General features: G+C 35.3%; 3 protein-coding genes across 6 annotated transcripts in view; 1 reads left to right on the forward strand and 2 right to left on the reverse strand.

Annotated features, from left to right (window-relative positions):
* Cad99C (cadherin-99C) overlaps positions 1-2,431 on the forward strand; it is a 33,811-nt gene extending 31,380 nt beyond the window's left edge. For 2 of the 3 annotated variants that reach the window (XM_066285495.1, XM_066285494.1), the window contains exons 19-24: positions 47-340; positions 393-534; positions 597-824; positions 877-1,127; positions 1,185-1,302; positions 1,696-2,431. In XM_066285495.1, the coding sequence (XP_066141592.1) occupies positions 47-340; positions 393-534; positions 597-824; positions 877-1,127; positions 1,185-1,302; positions 1,696-1,828 (1,166 nt within the window). In that variant the 3' untranslated portion in view covers positions 1,829-2,431. The remainder of the gene's footprint in view (positions 1-46; positions 341-392; positions 535-596; positions 825-876; positions 1,128-1,184; positions 1,303-1,695) is intronic. The other variant, XM_066285496.1, reaches the window with a different exon arrangement.
* ss (spineless) overlaps positions 1-4,048 on the reverse strand; it is a 136,707-nt gene extending 132,659 nt beyond the window's left edge. For both annotated transcript variants that reach the window (XM_066285611.1, XM_066285610.1), the window contains exons 1-2: positions 3,938-4,048; positions 3,201-3,314 (exon numbers count right to left, since the gene is read on the reverse strand). The gene's annotated coding sequence lies outside the window, so the exon portion shown is untranslated. The remainder of the gene's footprint in view (positions 1-3,200; positions 3,315-3,937) is intronic.
* Positions 4,049-8,629: 4,581 nt separating this feature from the next.
* Positions 8,630-19,139, reverse strand: Bcat (Branched chain amino acid transaminase). The gene is made up of 8 exons (XM_066285631.1): positions 18,869-19,139; positions 13,952-14,119; positions 13,682-13,891; positions 10,345-10,575; positions 9,862-9,983; positions 9,623-9,804; positions 9,404-9,558; positions 8,630-9,346 (listed from the first exon to the last, which is right to left on the reverse strand). Exons 1-8 carry the CDS (start codon positions 18,887-18,889, stop codon positions 9,158-9,160), a joined length of 1,278 nt encoding a protein of 425 aa, XP_066141728.1. The 5' UTR covers positions 18,890-19,139; the 3' UTR covers positions 8,630-9,157.
* Positions 19,140-19,307: the final 168 nt, after the last annotated feature.

The raw sequence follows: 19,307 nt of genomic DNA on the forward strand, positions 1-19,307 counted from the left end.
AATTCTTCCATAGAAATGAACAAATCATCATCTAAAATACTTGCAGGCAATTTTAGCGAAGAATTCTTCTCCATAGACCCGTCGACGGGAATCATCAGAACCAAGAGGACTTTCGACTATATTAATCCAGAAAACCTGCCCTTCAGGTTGACTGCTTGGGCTAGAGATAATCCCAATGCAACCAGGGACTACTTCGAAATCGATACTCCCCTGATAGTGAATTTGGTAGGACCTCAACATAGGTTGATTTTGGTGATTGGAGATTCGAAGCCGAACTTAGTCCAAAAGAAGTTGGGAGAGATTTCGAAGGTGATTAAAGATCAAACGGGATTGATTGCAGGTAACCCAAGATTAGAGTGATATTTCTGAAGTTTTAAGATGGAATTTTTAAGGCATTGAAAAATTGAGTGCCAGGGAGTTCATTGGTGGGAACGGAACGTTTGAGATTGATCAAGAAGGGACAGATGTTTGGTTCTATGTTATTGATCCTGAGACCGATGAAATTTTACCCAGAAATCATTCTCTTGTGAGAAGGTATGAAAGATTGTATAAATTTAATAAAATAAATCTTATATCCAATTAAACAAATTTTATAGATCTCTTCTGGAAAAGTCCTCAATGGATAACATTACATTTGATGTAACAGCTCAAATCAAGAACACGGCGTTCAATATCCACGAACCCTTTGTGTTGCACAAAATCAGAACTGCGTCCATAGCTTCCCTCAACGGGGAGGTTTTCCCCTACGCCCTGATCATTATAGCCTGCATCATCTTTCTTCTTGGCAGCATTGGAATTATCTACATTTGCGTCTCGTGGTCCCGGTAAATCGAAACTCTCTTCCAAAAAAACATCCGAATAATCAAATGTTTCCAGATACAAATCTTTCAAAGATCAATATGCAAGTTCCAGGCAATACATTGTCCCTGCAAGTCCTGCCAGGTACGACACAGTCTATGTAGAACCCAATCTAAAGGAATATGAGACGCAGGTGCTGCAGATGGTGGTTCCAGTTGATGATCAGGAAGATTATAATGATTTGCAGATTGATTTTAGCAACAAAAATCATGCTTTCAGTTTGGAGAATGTCAGCTATATTGGGAAGGACTCGAATTTAAAGAATTACGGTGAGTCGATTGATCAATTTGAGTTTTCTGGTTTTTAATGAAATCGTTCAATTTCAGATAAGGCGAGTCCTGTAAGTAGTGAGTCATCTACAACCGTTCGGGCTTCTAGTGTAGGTGATAACAGCCATCTAATCAAACATACTAACAATAACATAAGAAGAGATCACTTCTACAGGTAACTAAGCAGATTTAATAATATTCTTCTGATCATTGAAACCTTCATAATTTTCCTTAGAAATGATACAAGAGAGTTCCATATGCAATGCAGATTTAAGTAAATCCTTTAAAATTAGCAGTTTCTCCTATAGAAGCTGAGACTAATCTATATACATGGTCCCTTTGGTCTCCTTTCGTTCATCTTGCTCTTTACCATAAAGCAGTCCTTTTAAGCACCTCTTATTTACCATTCCTTTGGAACGGATTGGCTTGATGCTTCCACAACTTCTATATTAACTTTAATTACCAATATCTCCTGCTCTCTAAATGTTACAGTTTTGTCCTTCTCATCAGCTCTCTGAATGTTTTTTTTTCAATCGTCATTTTTTTATCGCTTTGGTAACATTTGCAGGCCTCCAAATGGGGAGGACATGAACTCAAGTCCCAGCAACGAGAACGTAATGTTCAAAGAGAAAAAAGACTTCAATAGTATGCACATAGGATACGGATATGATTCTCCTATAGAAACGACGACAGAATTATAGATAGACTGTTTTAACCTTCATAAATTTCCTAGATTATTGCGTAGTTTGTATGGCAGAGAATGCAGAGAAAAAGTTCATAGTGCCAAATGATGAGCAGAAAATTTTCGTTGCAATTCAAAAATCGAGATTTTAAGTCTTATTGGGTGTCTTAAAATTTCTGTTGAAGAGACACAAAACCCGGCACTGTTTTTGATGAGACTTCTGTAGTTCAGTTTTTAATATGAGCTCAAATTTTACTAAGCCATTTAGGTCATAAATCCATATTACGAAGTCATTAAGAAAATTGTGATGTTCTGTAACCTTTTACGTTACAGCTTTAAGGATTTTGTAAATATGTTTTACTAAATTCAAGAACTTTTCATCTAGATGATACAGATACCTATTAAAGCTGTTGTATTATTAGTGTAGTCTAGAGCAGTTTAGTAATTTATTGTATAGAAATCGACTCATTTCAAATGTGAATCGTACAAGTACTTAATGCTACTTTAGGATTGTAAATAATTTTTAAAATGTCTAAAAGCAGTTAGATATATTTTATAGGTCTAGTCGTCTATTTTGATACTTTTGTAATCTTGCCTTAAATAAAGGATGACATGGAATCTGCGTGAATTTGTATTCTAAATTGGGATTTTTAAGCGTTTTACAGTCGATCAGGAAACTCTTACATACGTTATTATGCAAAGAGGTACCTAGCTACAAAAAGGTGCAAGTAGAAAGATACCTACATATGTGTGTTATATATGATTCGGTTAAACGCACCACAATGTTTGGTACTCCGAAACAAAGTACTAAAACATGTGTGGAGTTCTGTGCTTCCGCTCCGACGCAAGTTAACTCACAGTCCAGTGCCATCAACATTGTACCTCCGATTGAACACTGCTGTTGCATTTAATTTTGTGAAAAGTATTTGATATTCTTTAAAAAAATAATTTCGAGAATAAACGAGGTCAAATAGACTGAACATTTTTAAAAACAATCTTGACCACTGAAGGAAGTTAAATGTCGCAGTCGATGGGATTCGCTAAAAGTTATCTGTCGCAGAAGAACTTTTCATTTAGCCCTTTCTTAGCAGACTTTTTGAAAATGAAAAATAATTGCGTTTACACCACAATTTGGCTGTATTTCACTTCAAACTTTAAGAATTTAACTTATTGATTTTTTGCAGTTTGGCTAGTTTTAGTTTTGCACTAACACCACAAATCTCGAAATGGTTAACGATTATTTAGCGAACCTAACTTAAGTCCATGATAATGGTGCGAAATCATATCGAACATAATTTCTTCAGCAGTCAAGGAAAGATTTAATGAAGTCGTGACCAGAAATCATTTTCGTAGAATCAAGATATATACGAGACGTTAATTTAAAAACTTACCACCTCCATTATCTTGAAACGGGACAGATTTCGTTGCCGAGGAAGAAAAATTCTTCTGTGGAATTCGCTGCAACTCTTCCAACCCTCTACCCCGCAGAGCCCCCTCACAAATATCTTAAAAAGTAAAGAGGGATAAGTGATACATGATTTTAAAGGGCTTTTCATTCTCTACATTTGAGTACATCATGTTTTACCTTCGACTGTTGCGTTCTCATGATTCAAAGGACGTAGCTTTTTATGCACGTTAAAGGCCTCATATCAGTAGTGACGCCGCATCTTTTCAAAACTAATATGTATGTAGCAGGGACGCTACAAGCTCCTTACACCGACGGTTTAAGAACTTGGGCAGTATATCAACAATAATAACAACGACATTGATAATAAATAACCAGGAGCGCCATTTTAGTCCTCAAAAGAACAAATATTTACCGCCAAAGTAGATCAAAACGTCAACAAATTAAGCGGCAATCGTGCAAAAAAAGGGTATATTTCGACATTCAAACATATCGTTATTCTTTTTTAACACATTAAATTTATATGATTTGTCGTTTTACATAAGGCGACTCTCAATCGTTACGTTTTCTGACGTGAGTAAAAAGTCACGTGGTTTGAATCATAAGCGTCTTTGATCATTTAAAAAATATTTTCCCTGTCAGTGTTTTAATAGCGTCATAACTAAGATTCTTTTATCCAAACATGTCTTATGGTTAGGAAATTATTGTTATAAATTAACTTACCATAAAAAAAGGCATTAATCACTGAAGTAAATGTTTATTAATCTAATAAATTTCCGCGATCGCCGAAAAGAAACATCTGTTTAGAACATGATTTTTTTTTGTTTACTTTTGTTTGCAATGGAATGCTGTTTCGATAAAAAATATTGATCGTCACTCCCGGGAATATCATCTCGTTTGCGTTCGGGTTTCCGAAGCCGCACGATCGCGTAATTGCACACTTGGAAGACGCTCAAATTGAATCGAAATAAAATGTTCGGCGACTGACAGAAGAAAACTCATAGGCGGAGGTAAGATCGGGTGGTGCAGTGCGTGCTGTGTCGAAAATAAATAGCGACTGAAATCTTTCTCCTCAATGACCGAGAAATGACAGCTTTTATTGACAGGATTCCATAGGAATCATAATTCTAGAAGGCTCATTTGCGGTAAGTGATCGGTGTTTGTACTTAATTTTACCCCGCTTAATTTTATTTTTTGTATTGATGACACCAAGTGATTTCTGTGACTGTTTATACATCCAGTGGCTACAACAAGTACTCATACACCTCGTGTTTTATCCGTAAAATTGATTTGATAAATCTCAATGATAAAGTTAATTTGATTGCATCCTTTATTAAGGCTACCACAACATTTCATTACTAAAATATTAAAATGTGACAGGAAAAATAATTAATATTTTAGCTACCCATAAAAATTTATTGAGAAAACAAAATATAGAGAAAATATTCGTACGTCTATTATAGGAAAAGCGTAATAAATAAACAAATAAGAATATGCATATCTATCATTACTTTGTTGGGTACTCTTTGGACTCAATAACACTCTGCAACCGTCGTGGCATTGAAGACACCAAATTTTCAATAACTTCCTGAGGAATTAAGGACCATTCTTACAGAAAAACTCTTCGTAAGGCTTCTTTCCTCGTTATGTCATGTTTGCTAATTTGTTTCTGTATGACCATAAATGCTCAATAGGATTGAGGTCTGGGAACTGGAGGCGTTTTTAATGTAAGAGGGATGTTATATAACAATCATTCGTGAGTAAGTCTAGAGGAATGCTTGGGATCGTTGTCTTGTTGGCATTCCTGAATTCTCAATTTAATGGCACTCTGCTCCAGATTTTCCTTTAAAATATCTCGGTACGTAAACCTGTCTATGTATCCATCAATAAAATGAAGGTTTCCGACACTTGCTAGAGACATACCCAAACCGTTCGATTTCCGCCACCATGCTTCGTTGCGGGTTTTAGATGCTTCTTTTTAGAGCTTCTCCGAGTTTTCCCCATACGTAAAGACGTCTGTCTAATCCACAAATATTAAATTCTGATTCGTCGAAAAAGATTTCTCAACACCAGAACACCATTGACTTATTAGGGTGGCTCCTCGCAAATTGAACTCTCCTCTTGCAATTGGTTTTATTAAAAAAAGTTTTATTTCTGGCTACTCTGCTATGGAAGCCAGCTTCTTTTAGCACATTTCTGAGTTTGAGCAGATCTTCCAGAGCCTGTAGGATTTCAATACAGTTGTAAGATTTTCACTTTAAGCCACTGTATATACATGCTATACAGGGTGGTCCAATAAGAGCGCCTCGGACGATTACGACCTTATTAATGGTTTTGATGAAAAATTGTTTTTACACTTACATGTACGACCTTGTAAAACTCTAATTGTTTGGAAGATATTGTTTCGGTCCTAAAATTAAACACACCGAAACATATATATGTATACATACACGCTGTATATAATGTCGGTTCGGATATCGCTTCTTTGGTTCGATCGATACAATTACAAAAAAGGGCTTAAGTTATTTGAATGTTTAGAGGCCAACGCATCATTGATATCATTCGTTCTATGACTCGAATCGATATTCATTCTTAGTTGATTCGTCCGAGCGGTAGCACGACAAAGAGATTTTCGAAATCCGGGAAAAATCTACCTTTTGCAAGTGTTTAGTGGTGAAAATGAAGATGTGAAAAGTGTCGGGAAACGGTCAACATAATTTCGCGACTTTAAATTGTAATGTCGGAAATTAAATTCAATTTACTTGTTTTTCAATATCGATTGTGTACACCTTTAGTTTGAATCGATACTAATTATCAATTTTGGCTTTTCCGGACGCGACTTTAATAATTTTCAAGATTTCTTAAAAGTGTCGACTATATTATCCACAAATGTGTTATTAGCAAAAGTTACGAATTCTGGGCAATTTGCTGGAAAACACATTGCCCTTGCAGAATCGTCACGCGATGCTTGTACCTGTTGTTCATAACGCAATTAAACTTATTAAATCACATACGTTGCTCGACCCTTCCAGTTGTTCAGTTTGAACTAACTCGGACAAAATGTAACGTTGCTCGTAAAGTCGAAACGATTTTAAACTTTTTCCCATCTGAGAGGTACTTAGGATCATCTTTGGATCTACAGAAATATAATATTGCAACTTGAGCGGTTTCAAAGGTATTAATTTTTTTTTGTATTTTTGATCTTCATTGTGTACCCCTTTACTTCCAATAAAAATTAATACGAATTTCTTAACTTTTCCGAATGTTTTCTTTTGGAAATAATATTGATTTTTTCTGTTTCAGGTTTCCACCGGGGACGCCTCTGCTATCAGCCCCAATTAATTCAATTCTCTCTTATATGGAGATTTTTTCTTATTAATTAATATTGATCTTTTCTGTTTCAGGTTGCCACCGGGGACGCCTCTGCTATCGGCCCCAATTAATTCGATTCTCTCTCATATGAAGATTTGTTCTCATGAATTAATATTGATTTTTTCTGTTTCAGGTTGCCACCGGGGACGCCTCTGCTATCGGCCCCAATTAATTCGATTCTCTCTCATATGAAGATTTGTTCTCATGAATTAATATTGATTTTTTCTGTTTCAGGTTGCCACTGAGGACGCCTCTGTTATCAGTCGAAATTAATTCTAAACTGTTTTGAAGATTTTTTTTCAGGAATGAAAATTAAATTATTTTCATGAAGTAATATTGTATTTTTTTGTGTTTCAGCTTTTAATAATTTTCGTGTTAAATAAGATTGACAAAAACGAGCAATGATGGGACAAAGCCAGCAACGAGTAGCTATGATGGTAAGTAGAATAGGCGAGTGCCTTAAGAAAAGTTTGTGTTCTCATTGCGCCTTACGGCGACTTAATTCTCATTTTCCCATTTACAGAGACACTTACAATGTGTCTGCATAAGGTTCAAATTTCAGGTTTATATTTGGCATTGTGTTGGAAATGATCAAATTGACACCAACAGGCAATTTTGTCAAGAATATATTATGAAGCTTTCGTACATTATATTTAAATATAGCCAGCTATTAACTTCTAAATAATGGAATTATCGACTTTTCTTAAATATTCAGGAAGATCGTAAAGCAGCTACAAAAATACTCCCTATAAAACTTGCTTAAAAGTAAAGTCCTCTATCTTTATTTAAAATGGTAATTTATGGATATGAATGGATATACAGAGGATTTAAAAAGAACGTGGCAATATTTAAGGGGGTGTTTTCTCAGGTTATTTTATGAAAAAAAAAGTCCTTTAAACATAGATCTGGAAATATACCGTTTCAAAGGTACAGGGTGTAATTTTTTATTTTTTTTTAATAATTCAAATAACTTTTCATCGATTTTTTTGAAATTTAGTAATATTGTTTGTGGTCATAAGAGGCTGATTTGGCTCTAATTAGATTAAAATTATTATTTTCAGTGACGTCAGTGGTAGATACCTTAACCCAATTTCTTGACGAAAAAATATATGTCACTGACTTTAATTAAATTTCAATATGTTTGGGAGATGAAACAACTAAAAATAATTTTTTTTATCTGTTTAATTTTTGCCGTATCTTGCTTCGTTTACGAGATGAAAAATGTCCATTTATCATGCAAAAATATTTTCAAAAATTAAAGGATTCATTCGCTTATTCCCTAAAAATATTTTGAGCTTTCATGATTCATTTTGAAAAACCGGTAAAAAGGCATTTGAATTATTTTTCAAAAACTGCTATTTGAAAAAAAAATAACACCCTGTAAGTTGGAAACGTCACATTTCCGAACCTATGTTTATAGAAACTTTTTTCATAAAAGGTCCTAAGCAAACATCCCCTTAAATATTGCTCCGTCTTTTGTAAACATCCTGTAGATGGAATAAGGATGGCACTGCCAGTAGTATGTAGATCAAAAAATTCTAAATATATGTCCGGAAATGGTTTAATACAGATACACACAATGTTAAATATTGAAAATGATTTTCAAATTTTTTTTTGTTTTTTTTTACTTCTCAAAACTGATTACTTCCTTCAATTAGCAGTTAATGCACAGATGTCCTCTAGACGGGCCTTAATGAGATTTAAAAATTTATTCAAAGTTACGTTCCGCAATCGTACTACAAAAAGGCAAGTTACAATAGCTCTGGAAGTGTCTGAAATAGAAAATGTTTATATTGTACATGTTCCCATATTTATCTTCGTTTTCATGGAATTTTTTTGAGAAACTTCGTTGTTATTAATAATTTCTCTGTTCAATTGACAAAAGCTCATATTTTCCAGCTATGGATTCTCTATATTATTTTATATTGAGAACCTACATATCGTGGCTGGAACACTCTTCAAACTGTTACAACTTCAGACATATCTAGTGCATATTACGAAACTGGATATCACGAAAAATTCGCGATGAGCAATTTCTTGATATCTGCTAGAGTTCTTTATTTTGTACCATAAAATATGACATTATAACGAATAAAACTCAAAATTACAAGAATGTACAGACACTATAACTAAACCACAGTCGATATCTAACCTAATAACATAATAGTACACCTTAACTCCTAACATTCCATAACTTATAGACACTATCAAAGGAAATTATACAGTAGACTTGAAAAAGCCCTGCTTTTTCTTGTATTAAATGCTTTGCATTCAGCTGCACACTCATCGTAAATTCCATGTTGAGCCGTAAATTTTCATCACAAATCTGAGACTCAAACCTCAGGTCAGTTTAAAGCCGAGGTATTCCACTTGACCTTAGGACCGGTGTTAAAGGTGGAACTTTAACCCGAACAATGTTAAATTAAAGACATTTCTGATTTAATAATTCCTCAGTTTACGAGATTAACAGATTTGTTTTAATAAGCCATAGTAACACATGAGGCTTTAATATTTAAATCATATTTTCGAGGAATTCTATCCCTGAGTTAAAACCTAGAATGTAACCTAAAACTAGTCTATAGAATGAGCCCACGGGTGGTCTATGTGCCCGTATTGAATCGCCTCTAGTTCTTCTCTGATTCTGCGGTAGAGAGGATTTTGGTGCTGGGTCGTGGGTATTTCAATGAGATTCCCTTGATATTCTATGGATTTTATCGGGCTGACTATGCAGGCCGTTCCCGACCCAAACATTTCCAGCAGCTAGACGAAAATATTCAGATATATCTTTGACTTTTTAATTTTATTCTCATAACTCACTTTTGCAGATTTCGTTAACTCTAAAATATCCGTCATGGTAATATTTCTCTGCTCCACTCGAAACTCCTTCCATTGCTCGCAGAGCTGAATTATCGATTGTCTGGTTACACCAGGCAAGATTAGACCGTTTAAGGGTGGAGTCAATAATACTTTTTCTGGAAAAAGTTATCCTTGAGGCAAAATTTGAACAATGCTGTCGTAGAGAGGGCATAAACATACCTCCAAATTCATTTAGGTAGAAAACAAATACATTCATGGTTCCCACTTCAGTGACTTGGTGGTCAGAACCGTACAGCCACAATACTTGTTGGCGACCTCTTTGCAAGGCCTGGTTGTGCACTCGGATGGTAGGGCCGTAGTTTGAACCTAGTTTTTTGTCTCCACATCCTCCAGGCCATGCTCTAAAGAAGGTTGAATTGTCGTGATTAACGTTCACTCCTACGAATATTTGAGCATACCTTGCGTAGGCGGGATCAGCGAACAGCGACACTGATTCATCACCTCCCGCGAAGTAACTTCCGACTGGGGACATGATTGTGTATAGAAGAGCGGAATCTGATTGCTGGACTCCTAAAGTCCCCTGAAATGTATCATTAAAAATCTTGAGTAATTAGGAATATTGTATCATGGTGATATCGGATTTGCGAATACTTAAATTTTGATTGTGAACTTTACACCATAATAGCACAATAGAAAATAAATCGGCGGCCTTATTATAAATAATTGTAAATAACACATACATCTTTAGGCACGCTAAATCAACATTTCGTTAATAACATGCATCCGAAGCTGCTGATACTGAAAACAAACATAACTACTCGGAAATCGAATTTTAACCTTTCACCACTGTGATGAGATAATACTGTTAATCTAAAGACAGGCCTGTTAAATCCAGTTTTCCACTACATTAGAGATCAAAGAGGCAGGTCAGTTAAACTCACATCTATCCCTATCAGAGTCGGTCTAAGGTACAGACTGCTCGCAACACTGTGAGGCACCCATTCCTGGTCTACTTCCACGAGTCTCTTCAAACATTTTGCCAGTTCGTCCCCATCGAAGGTGGGCAATCCGGAGCTCTGGGCTGATTTGTTCATTCTCGTCATATTCAGTTCTGGACGGAATATTCGGATTTTACCGTCGACGCCTCTGTAAGCTTTCATTCCTTCGAAAAGCTGCAAATCAAGAAGATGCTTAATCTAACAAAGTATTTAAATTTAGATTCTAATTAATCGTGCTGACATAAACAAACAGAGCAAACAATAGCTAATATCAATGAGTCTAATTCTCTATGACCTAAATATCTACAGGGCATCGTATGGTAACATCAAACTTTAGTCTTACGTAAAAATCGAATGCAGTTTGATATAAAATAATGCACAATGTCAAGTTCAAGGGAAAATCTTTACCCCCCACCGTGGGTTTGCACAATAGTTTAATATGTAGTATTTTCAAACAAAACACTTCGATCAATTTGAATAATCACATTTTAGTGAATTGTAAATTGCCTTTTGTCAGTTTAAAGACTTGATCTATTGGAAATTTGAAATTCAAAAATCGTTTTTCGTCCTCTTTAATTTGATTGTATCATATGCAAATGTCTTGCAAATCTCTGATGTGTTAACGTAAATGGGACGTACAGACGCTCTAAATTTAGATTTCTGAGTAAAGATGTAAAAAATTATCCTTATTTGCAGCATAGAATATTTTTTTTTTGTAAATTGAAATGTGTTAGTGCGGTAACTTTGGGCTGAAAAACGAAATAAAATCAGAATTATTGGAATATTCCTTGCAGACCGTGAAATAATTCTGGCTAAATAGGCATCGTAATATTTTTTTAGGTCAATTTATACATAGTACACCAAAAGATCCGCGAAATTCGTTAAAAATTGAAAAAGTGCTTTTCATGAAAACGTAACATGCCGAATATTGTTTTTTGCAGTGTATTTTTTGACGTAACGGAATTGTATACGAGGTTACCCACGTAGTAGACAAATGTGCTTTTTTATTATTTTTTTCTTATTGAACCCCATGTACATTACGAGTTTTTGAGTTTTTTGAGAACTTCTCAACATATTTCATGTAACCTCCCCCGGGCTAAATTCAACAGTTACTGAAATATTTGCGCAATATGGCGCAATAATTAGAGTGGCGTGCTCGATCGCCTGTCCTGATCCCTATGGACATTTTTTATGGGGTATATGAAACATAGGGGGTGACCCAACAATATAGAAGAGTTAAAAAATAAAATTGCTCAAGAAGCTCAATCGACACCTCCTCAAATAATGGAAAATAGTTCTTGATGAGTTTCAATTGCGGCATTGTTATATTAGTTTAAGTTAGTGGTGGGTCAACGGGGCACAATTGGAACATTTAATGCATTAGTTTATAGTAATTTAATTGTTAATTTTTAAGTACAAATTAAAAGGTGGCGAGTTTAAACATTATGTTGCCTAATGCACTCATTCGTTAGTACCTTTCATGAGCAAATTTCTGGAAGATTTCTTCAGGAGGTACTGAGTGGAGAACGAAGTTTTAATCTTAAAAAACGTGTAATATTTATTCAAATTATTTCAGGTCCATTTAGGCACTTGGAACAATCCTCTCTGAACATGGGAATCTTTGTTGCAGCAGGGATCTCTGAATACTCTGCAGGGCGAACGTTGGCTCGGATGAGTTTACGCTTACAAAGTATTTAGAAAACTTTTTCCCTTTCGATTTTGTTTATCTTTTAATTTCGCTCAAAATTACTTGTTGGCTCAGTTGAGAGTACAGATTTTGGAACGTTTTGTAGCGACGAAATTGCAAAATTTATCTTATACGCTAAATAAATTAATTTTCATTTCTAGCACGATCAAAAATCTTGAATTTTTCCATGTGTTTTTACGTGTTTTTGAAAGAGCATTTGACTAAAGAAAGGATTAAAGAAATAAAATTAGTTCAGGTAAAATCACGCAAAGTGAACAGAAAACATTCCTGTGGGAATCTGCAAATCCTGCCTTAAGGTTCCTTGGAAAAATGAGGAATGTTTCGAGACAAAATAGTAGTTTTGGATTTTGCAATTCAACCTAAGACGTCAAAATCCAGAGGGTGCTACTTTTTCGGGGGTCAGGTCTCATTTTACCATCTTTAACTTTTTTGCGGGGAGTGATTGACGTCTATACTTTGAATTCCTTGTTCAATTTAGAGACTTTTGGATTTTTGGTAATTTTTTCGCATATATCGCAGTTTTCCTGCCATTTGCAAATGCACACTATGATAATATTTTTTTATTTGACTATTTTAAAGAGCCATTTGGGCAATTTTAACCAGATCGAAACAGATTTTCACAGTGACTTGTTAAATCAAATCACGTAAACTAAATGGTACCTGCAAAATTTCAAGTTGATATCTCAAAAACATAGGCAGCTGCAAATTAAATTAAAAAAAAAAATCTCAAATGTTAACACCCTGTATTTCGGTAACGAAGCTTTGAAACGTACAAGTGTGACGTTTTCTCATTATTTTTTCGAGTTCTATCCTGTGTTGAACTCTCTCAATTAAAATCTGGAACCGGGTGTATAATGTTCGATCCTTTTTTAAATTTAGATAACAGAATAAGTTTGTTGACATTTTTTTCTATATTTACCAACATTTTCCCGAAATACAGAAACAATAAAGAGTAGTTATTTATACAACATAACAATTAAAAATGGTTTATTCGAGAAATATATACTTACATTCATAGCAGATAAATGTCCGTTTATCGAACCAAATACATTTACCAATCTTGACCTTAAAATTTAAGCGATTTGGGTGTCGTAATATCTGTTGTGGATACAACTTGCCTATATCGCGATATTTAATTATTCTAATCCGCTGTTATCAGTAAAATTTAAACACATTTTTCGGTTTTAAATGTAATAACTTTGTAGGTGATATCTCATTTTTTAAGTCATAACAAAATACTAGGAAAAAGAGAGCCGGTTTATCAACATTCTGTAGAAGTGAGACATACTTTATTCAATTTTCACCCATTACGAGTCGACATGTAGCAACGCTATAAATGTCGTTTTATTCACCAGGGATTTAATAGCTGTTTGTCTAACAAATACGCAACGCGGTGCTTTACCGCAGATAACCGTACGACACAAAGCGGAGTTCGGCTCTGGCAGCATTTTACCCCACACGTGCGGTCAAAAATTATGTAATTAAATATCAGAAGTTATTTGAGGCTTTTCCGAAAAAAAAAAGATCTTCAAAATAAACTTGTACCTCGAATGATAGACATACTCAACATACCTCCACAGCATAATGTAATACTTTAGCAGCAGGATGAAGAGATATATTCTCGAAAGGTATTATCACAGGCTTCTGCCATCCTCCCAGTTTCCTATGGTAAAATATCTTCATCATATGGTCAGTGAAAATGTGACCAAATTTCAAGTCAGAAGCGTCAGGTTTGGTTCTGAGCTGGTCTGGCTCGCACAGTTTCGTGGTAAGATCCTTAAACTAAACAAAAACATATTCAAATAATAAAATTTTTGTTGTCTTTTGAAGTTTCTTACTTACTCTAAAAGTAATTTCACTATCTGTCTCGTCCTCATATTCATGATCATATTTTCTCTCTTCGGCAGCCTCGCTGAGGATGCGTTTGACTTTGAGAGAACAAGCACGAGTTGCTTGTTTGGAGATTTCCTTTAATTTATGCTGGAACTGGAAGATGAGCTTGCAAGAACACTGGAAAAGTTACAAAATAATGAACGTGCTTTGATAAAGTGTGATTGACTTAAATTTATTGACCTTATTCGTAAATTAAAACATCTTATTGACGCATAATAGAGGATATTGCTAAAGCATCATGATGCTGAAAATATTTTGTCGTCAAGCTATTACTAAAGTTATTTTATGACATTGCATGTAGCATTCCAGACTAAGAATTACTAACGAACCTGGTACCAAAATTTCTATTGCAGGCAGGGTCGGCCTTAGTAGGTGTGACGCCCTGAGCGAAATTTTTAATCAGCACCCCCTAGCTCCAGGAAATCTGCCACCCTGGAGCGTGGCCCAACCTTTCCCAACCATAAGGTCGATATTGATCACAGATATTATATTACCAGTGGTGAGTTGGAAGATTTTCAATCCTCGGCCCTTGAAGTTTTATGTATCAGCCGAAAAATTTTCATCATTTATGTTTTGAGTCAAAAAGCGTAAATGGATAGGTTGGAAAGAGATTCTGTTTTATCGAATTAGTAAACTCCAAGGGAGCGTAATCCACAACGCAGAGTGTTTCCTAATATCATGTATATATGGACGGGGATAATTCTTTAACTTATTTCATGACTAAAAATCATATAAACATAGGTCTTCCAACGATTCGTTACTTATCTACAGTATGTTCATATTCCAGGAATTTTTCAGTATTGACTTTACAATTCCTGCAATTTTTAAGATAATTAGCTAAAATTTTGCAATACAATTTACGCCGTATCTCCATCATTATTGGGCGTGCCAAGTAGTTTTAGTAATCTACAGGGTGATATTTTTTCAGGGGTCATGCGCCATTTCTCCCCTAAATTTTCCGCGGAGCGCTACTGGTACATTTTAAAATACAAAATGCCTTTTTTATTTTGTTTACAAACTGTTTAGCCTCTTATAGTTTTTTCTGTGATTTGCTAGATAAAATAAAAAATTATTATTGATAATCAATTATTTATTATAGGTAATTCTCTATTTTTAGGAATTTTGATATTTCATTTGGAACTACCCGTTAAAGCCGGGAATGCAACTAAATTTTTTCTGAAATTTGAAGTATTAGTATCTCTTAGGGGTTTCCAAATTTCCGTTCTTCAGGTCATCTCTGTTAATTTTGGATTTATCCAAATTTAAACTGCCCTGAGCTAGTCTAAGCTAACTCGAGAAATTCGACCGAATTAAAATTAACCGAACCGGTATCTAAAACCGATTCGAAGCTTTAATGAGAATGTTTTAAATTGAAAATTTTGAGCTAATCTTCCATGGAGTGTAAATTGATTGACTGATGAAGGTCTAATACCTTCGTTGAGCTGAATTTTGATGAAAATAAATTCGATTTCATTGATCTTTTTTGATAGATCCTAGAACGTAGCTGTTCACCACCGTGTGCTTCCCAACACTGATCATCTATACCTTGCAACACAGTAAAATTAGAACATTTTCGAAGGGTTCTGCATTTATAAAGTTAATTTTTGTATATATGTAGAACGATTTGTTGATCTAACCATTTGCTTATGATTCTGCCATGATGTATCATCCCATCGTTTTATCGTAGGGGAAATCAGAACCGGACTGCGAGCCATCGAAGATGATGGACTTTTATCAATCATTTCGCTTACATTTATGAAGTTTTATTTAGGTAACTTATGCTCAAAATACATAGAGTCCGTTAAAGATTTCTTAAAACCTTCATTATTAAAGTACAAGTGTTTTGGATACGTCCCTGTACGGCAATTAGTATCACATTGCATCTACGTTGTCCTTTAATTTTTTTGTCATCTGTTCCAATCTCAGCAAGAAGAGTTACAATGTAACTCGCAGGAAATGTTTCTTTAGGAAGTCTTAACTAGATACCAACTGATTGTTGCTGACCGCATGTGCTCATGAAATTTATTAACAAATTCTATGATAATCTTACTATGTGCAAACGGTATTATGGTATTTAGTTCATGGAGGATCATGCTGGCCTATTTGCAATGTTCGCCAAGCCTGTGTACAAACCTTCAGTTGTTGCAGAGTCCGGGTTAGTGGTGCTCTCTTAGGTGGACCACGTGTCTCTCCCAAAATATCCCGGTTTCTCAACCAATAGAGACGTTTTCACCTCAGAAGCACCCATGTCCTCAGTTTTAGGGACAAGCCTCTTTTAACCTTTAAAAACATGAAAGTATCGCAGCCACGTCCATGAGACGCACTGGGTAGTACATGAATAAAACTCTTCAGAGCTTCGCCTTAATTCGTGTCCCTCGCAATATAAGAAAAATTGGGTTGAGCCGCGATCAGTTACCAATTTTAACATTGTGGACTCGTACCAAAACCAACGCATTGGAGCGAGGTGGGACATGTGTCGTGTAAAAAGGGGATCCAGTGTCCCTCCCAAGGTGAGTTGAACTCGTGGGGGCAGCCTGCTCGGGGTGATCGGTTGCCACAAGGACTAAAGCTGAAAGGTGAGTGGCCGAGAGGCATTATCTCACATGCCGTCCCTTTATGTTCCTATATCCCCTATTTTCTTAAAATTCACTTTGCCTAACTTTTGAATAAATAATATATTTATATGTATTATGCAATCTGTACCAATGCAAATACCGTTATAATTTTAGCTGTGTATCCTGGGACTTGTTAAATAATTGTGAAATAATTTCATACTATTTTTGTTTTCGTTAATATGAGATTATGAATAATATAACATACATCACTATGGAAAATATTCTCTCTTGATCAATAGCTTACGTCGACACTGTGCAACATGGGTTTAATTGTGTTTGATCTGGACAGGCAAGAAAATTTTTCCCCCAGGATCTACTACCATGCTTTTTGATGATTATAGGGAACGAAATACCATAATTTTTGTTTAGATTCTGCAGGAAAGCACACCAAAGTTTGATCAGCTAGAAGACATGGCGAAAGCAAATAAAAGCACTGTACATCTTTCTATTTATCAATCTCTGTATATGCGTTGACCATGACTATTAGGAATAGTTCTGACTGACTAAGATTCACCATGAGGACGCAGTCCACCATAGCAACTCTGAAAAAAAACTAGTCGATCTCACAGGCCTTCTTGAAAATGATTCGTGTGGAAAATCTACCACCATTTCCATAATTTAGCTTCTGAGGCAACGGTTCAATTATATTTTAAATTATATGAAAAACGGAGTTTTTGAGTTATTTTTTAAAAGTGTCTCAGCTCCGAAGACTCCAACCAATACCCATAATTTGCGATTTTGCTTTTATTTCGGTTCGTGTTTCCAAGCCATTACATCCACGTCATCAATTATATTAAATTTACCAATATTGTTTCGTAATTACAATTTTGCACAATTATTATCGCAAAATTATTCTTAATTAAGAGGGTTATGAATTAGAATATGAGGAACAAATATCACGTATTTTATATCATTTAGCTCCAAAGTATCTGTGAGCCCATTTTATCTATGTTTACGTGAGGTCAAACGAGCGGTGATTCATTTTACAATCCCCAACATTACGGCCACATACCGAGTGTGTGCAATAATTGGAACCTTTAGGTACAGCCTTTAGCAACCAGCTAAATCATGCATAAAATACTCTTATATTTGGTGCTCGACTCAGTTTAAGTAATAATGGGTACTTTTAATCAGAACCCAAGATTTGCAAATCATTCTTGTCGCAAAATCCTCAAAAACATAAACACTTTTGCAAAGAGCGAGTGCTACGCACTTTTTGCGTAATCTTTTTAGTTTCATCTTCGGAATTTCTAAACATAAGATTAGTTCGGGTTCTTTTCTAGTGCTATCAGGAAGTCAAACATGTCGTGATACTAATGTCTTCGGAATTTGTCACGAGTGATCAAAATATCGGTCGAACGAGCATGACCATTCAGAAACGTATCCGAACAGACGCCAAAGCCCTGATCGTTGAAGAGTTTGTTAAAATCTCACTTTTTGCTTTCGCATTTCCGCGGTTGCAATGGCCGAAATCAACTTGGTTTCGAACTGTTTCCTCCCCCTCCCCCCGTCTCTATCACCCAGATTTTGCCCCCTCAGATTTTTTTCAAAACTTGACAAAATGACTCGTCGAAATGAGACTCGCCAAAAACGAAGAGGTTGAGTCAGAGATTGATGCCTTTTTTGACACTGTCGATGCCTTTTACTCTGAACTGGGTGTGGTTCCCACAGAGCATCTCAAAAGAGACTGCGTTGAGAAATAATGTTATATTATTAATTTTTTTGTTTCTTTAAGTGTTAAGTCGGGCACTTCTGGGACTATCGTCGTACATGAAAGTAATATTGAGTCCTGGAATTCTTCATTTTTCGCTAATCCATTAACGAACGTAATAAAAATGAAATTTTCTTTAAAAAAAGTTTTAATTTTATAGTAAAGACGCGATTGCATGATCTCTTGATCAACTTTCGTGACATCCAAAATAACAACAAATTTTAAAACTTTTATTTCTCTGAGGCAATAGTTGACGTCTAATTCGTGCATGACGGCATTTCTGATGATGCAGATGGCGAAGCTCCCAAGAAAGATAGAGAGAATGTTGTCAAGGTCTGGATTAACAATAATTCTTATGAGTACTTTTCTCTTTTATTTCTTAAAAATATTAAAATCAAACTCCAGGCAAATTCATTTACATAGAGACGGCGGAATGACGGCACATTGTTGCAATTAATAATCTGAATTCCTGTGGAAATTCTCTTTCAGGTAAACTCGCCAGGACCCGCTCCCTCGCCCAATTAGTACACAAGTTCTTACCTGCTTTGTTGTGGTAATCATCTTCAGTTTAAGCCGGTTAATCACGAAAAGAATCGATCACTTAGCAACTCCACGCAACTATTCGAACTAACTCAGCGACGAAGCTATAACGAACACTGAGTTGTCAAACGACAAATTTTTGCAAATATGCTGCTACAATGTTTTATCGATCACTATTCGGAAATCGGATTTAAACCCGTATAATGGTCACTTAATATGTCGACCATTGAATGGTAATTTTCGAACTAATTACCAAGTCCATTTACATGAAGTTTATAAGTCAATAATTTCGAAAAAGAATAATGGCTTATCTCTATATGTATATGTACTAAATATACGAAAACAATAACAAGGGAGATAATGTGACGCAAGAATGTGGATAAGATGAAAATAACACTAATTGCTTTATAGCGGAGGGGAATGCTTGGAATTGCCACTC

Source organism: Euwallacea fornicatus, chromosome 9 (assembly GCF_040115645.1).
Source record: "Euwallacea fornicatus isolate EFF26 chromosome 9, ASM4011564v1, whole genome shotgun sequence".
NCBI classification, from domain to species: domain Eukaryota; kingdom Metazoa; phylum Arthropoda; class Insecta; order Coleoptera; family Curculionidae; genus Euwallacea; species Euwallacea fornicatus.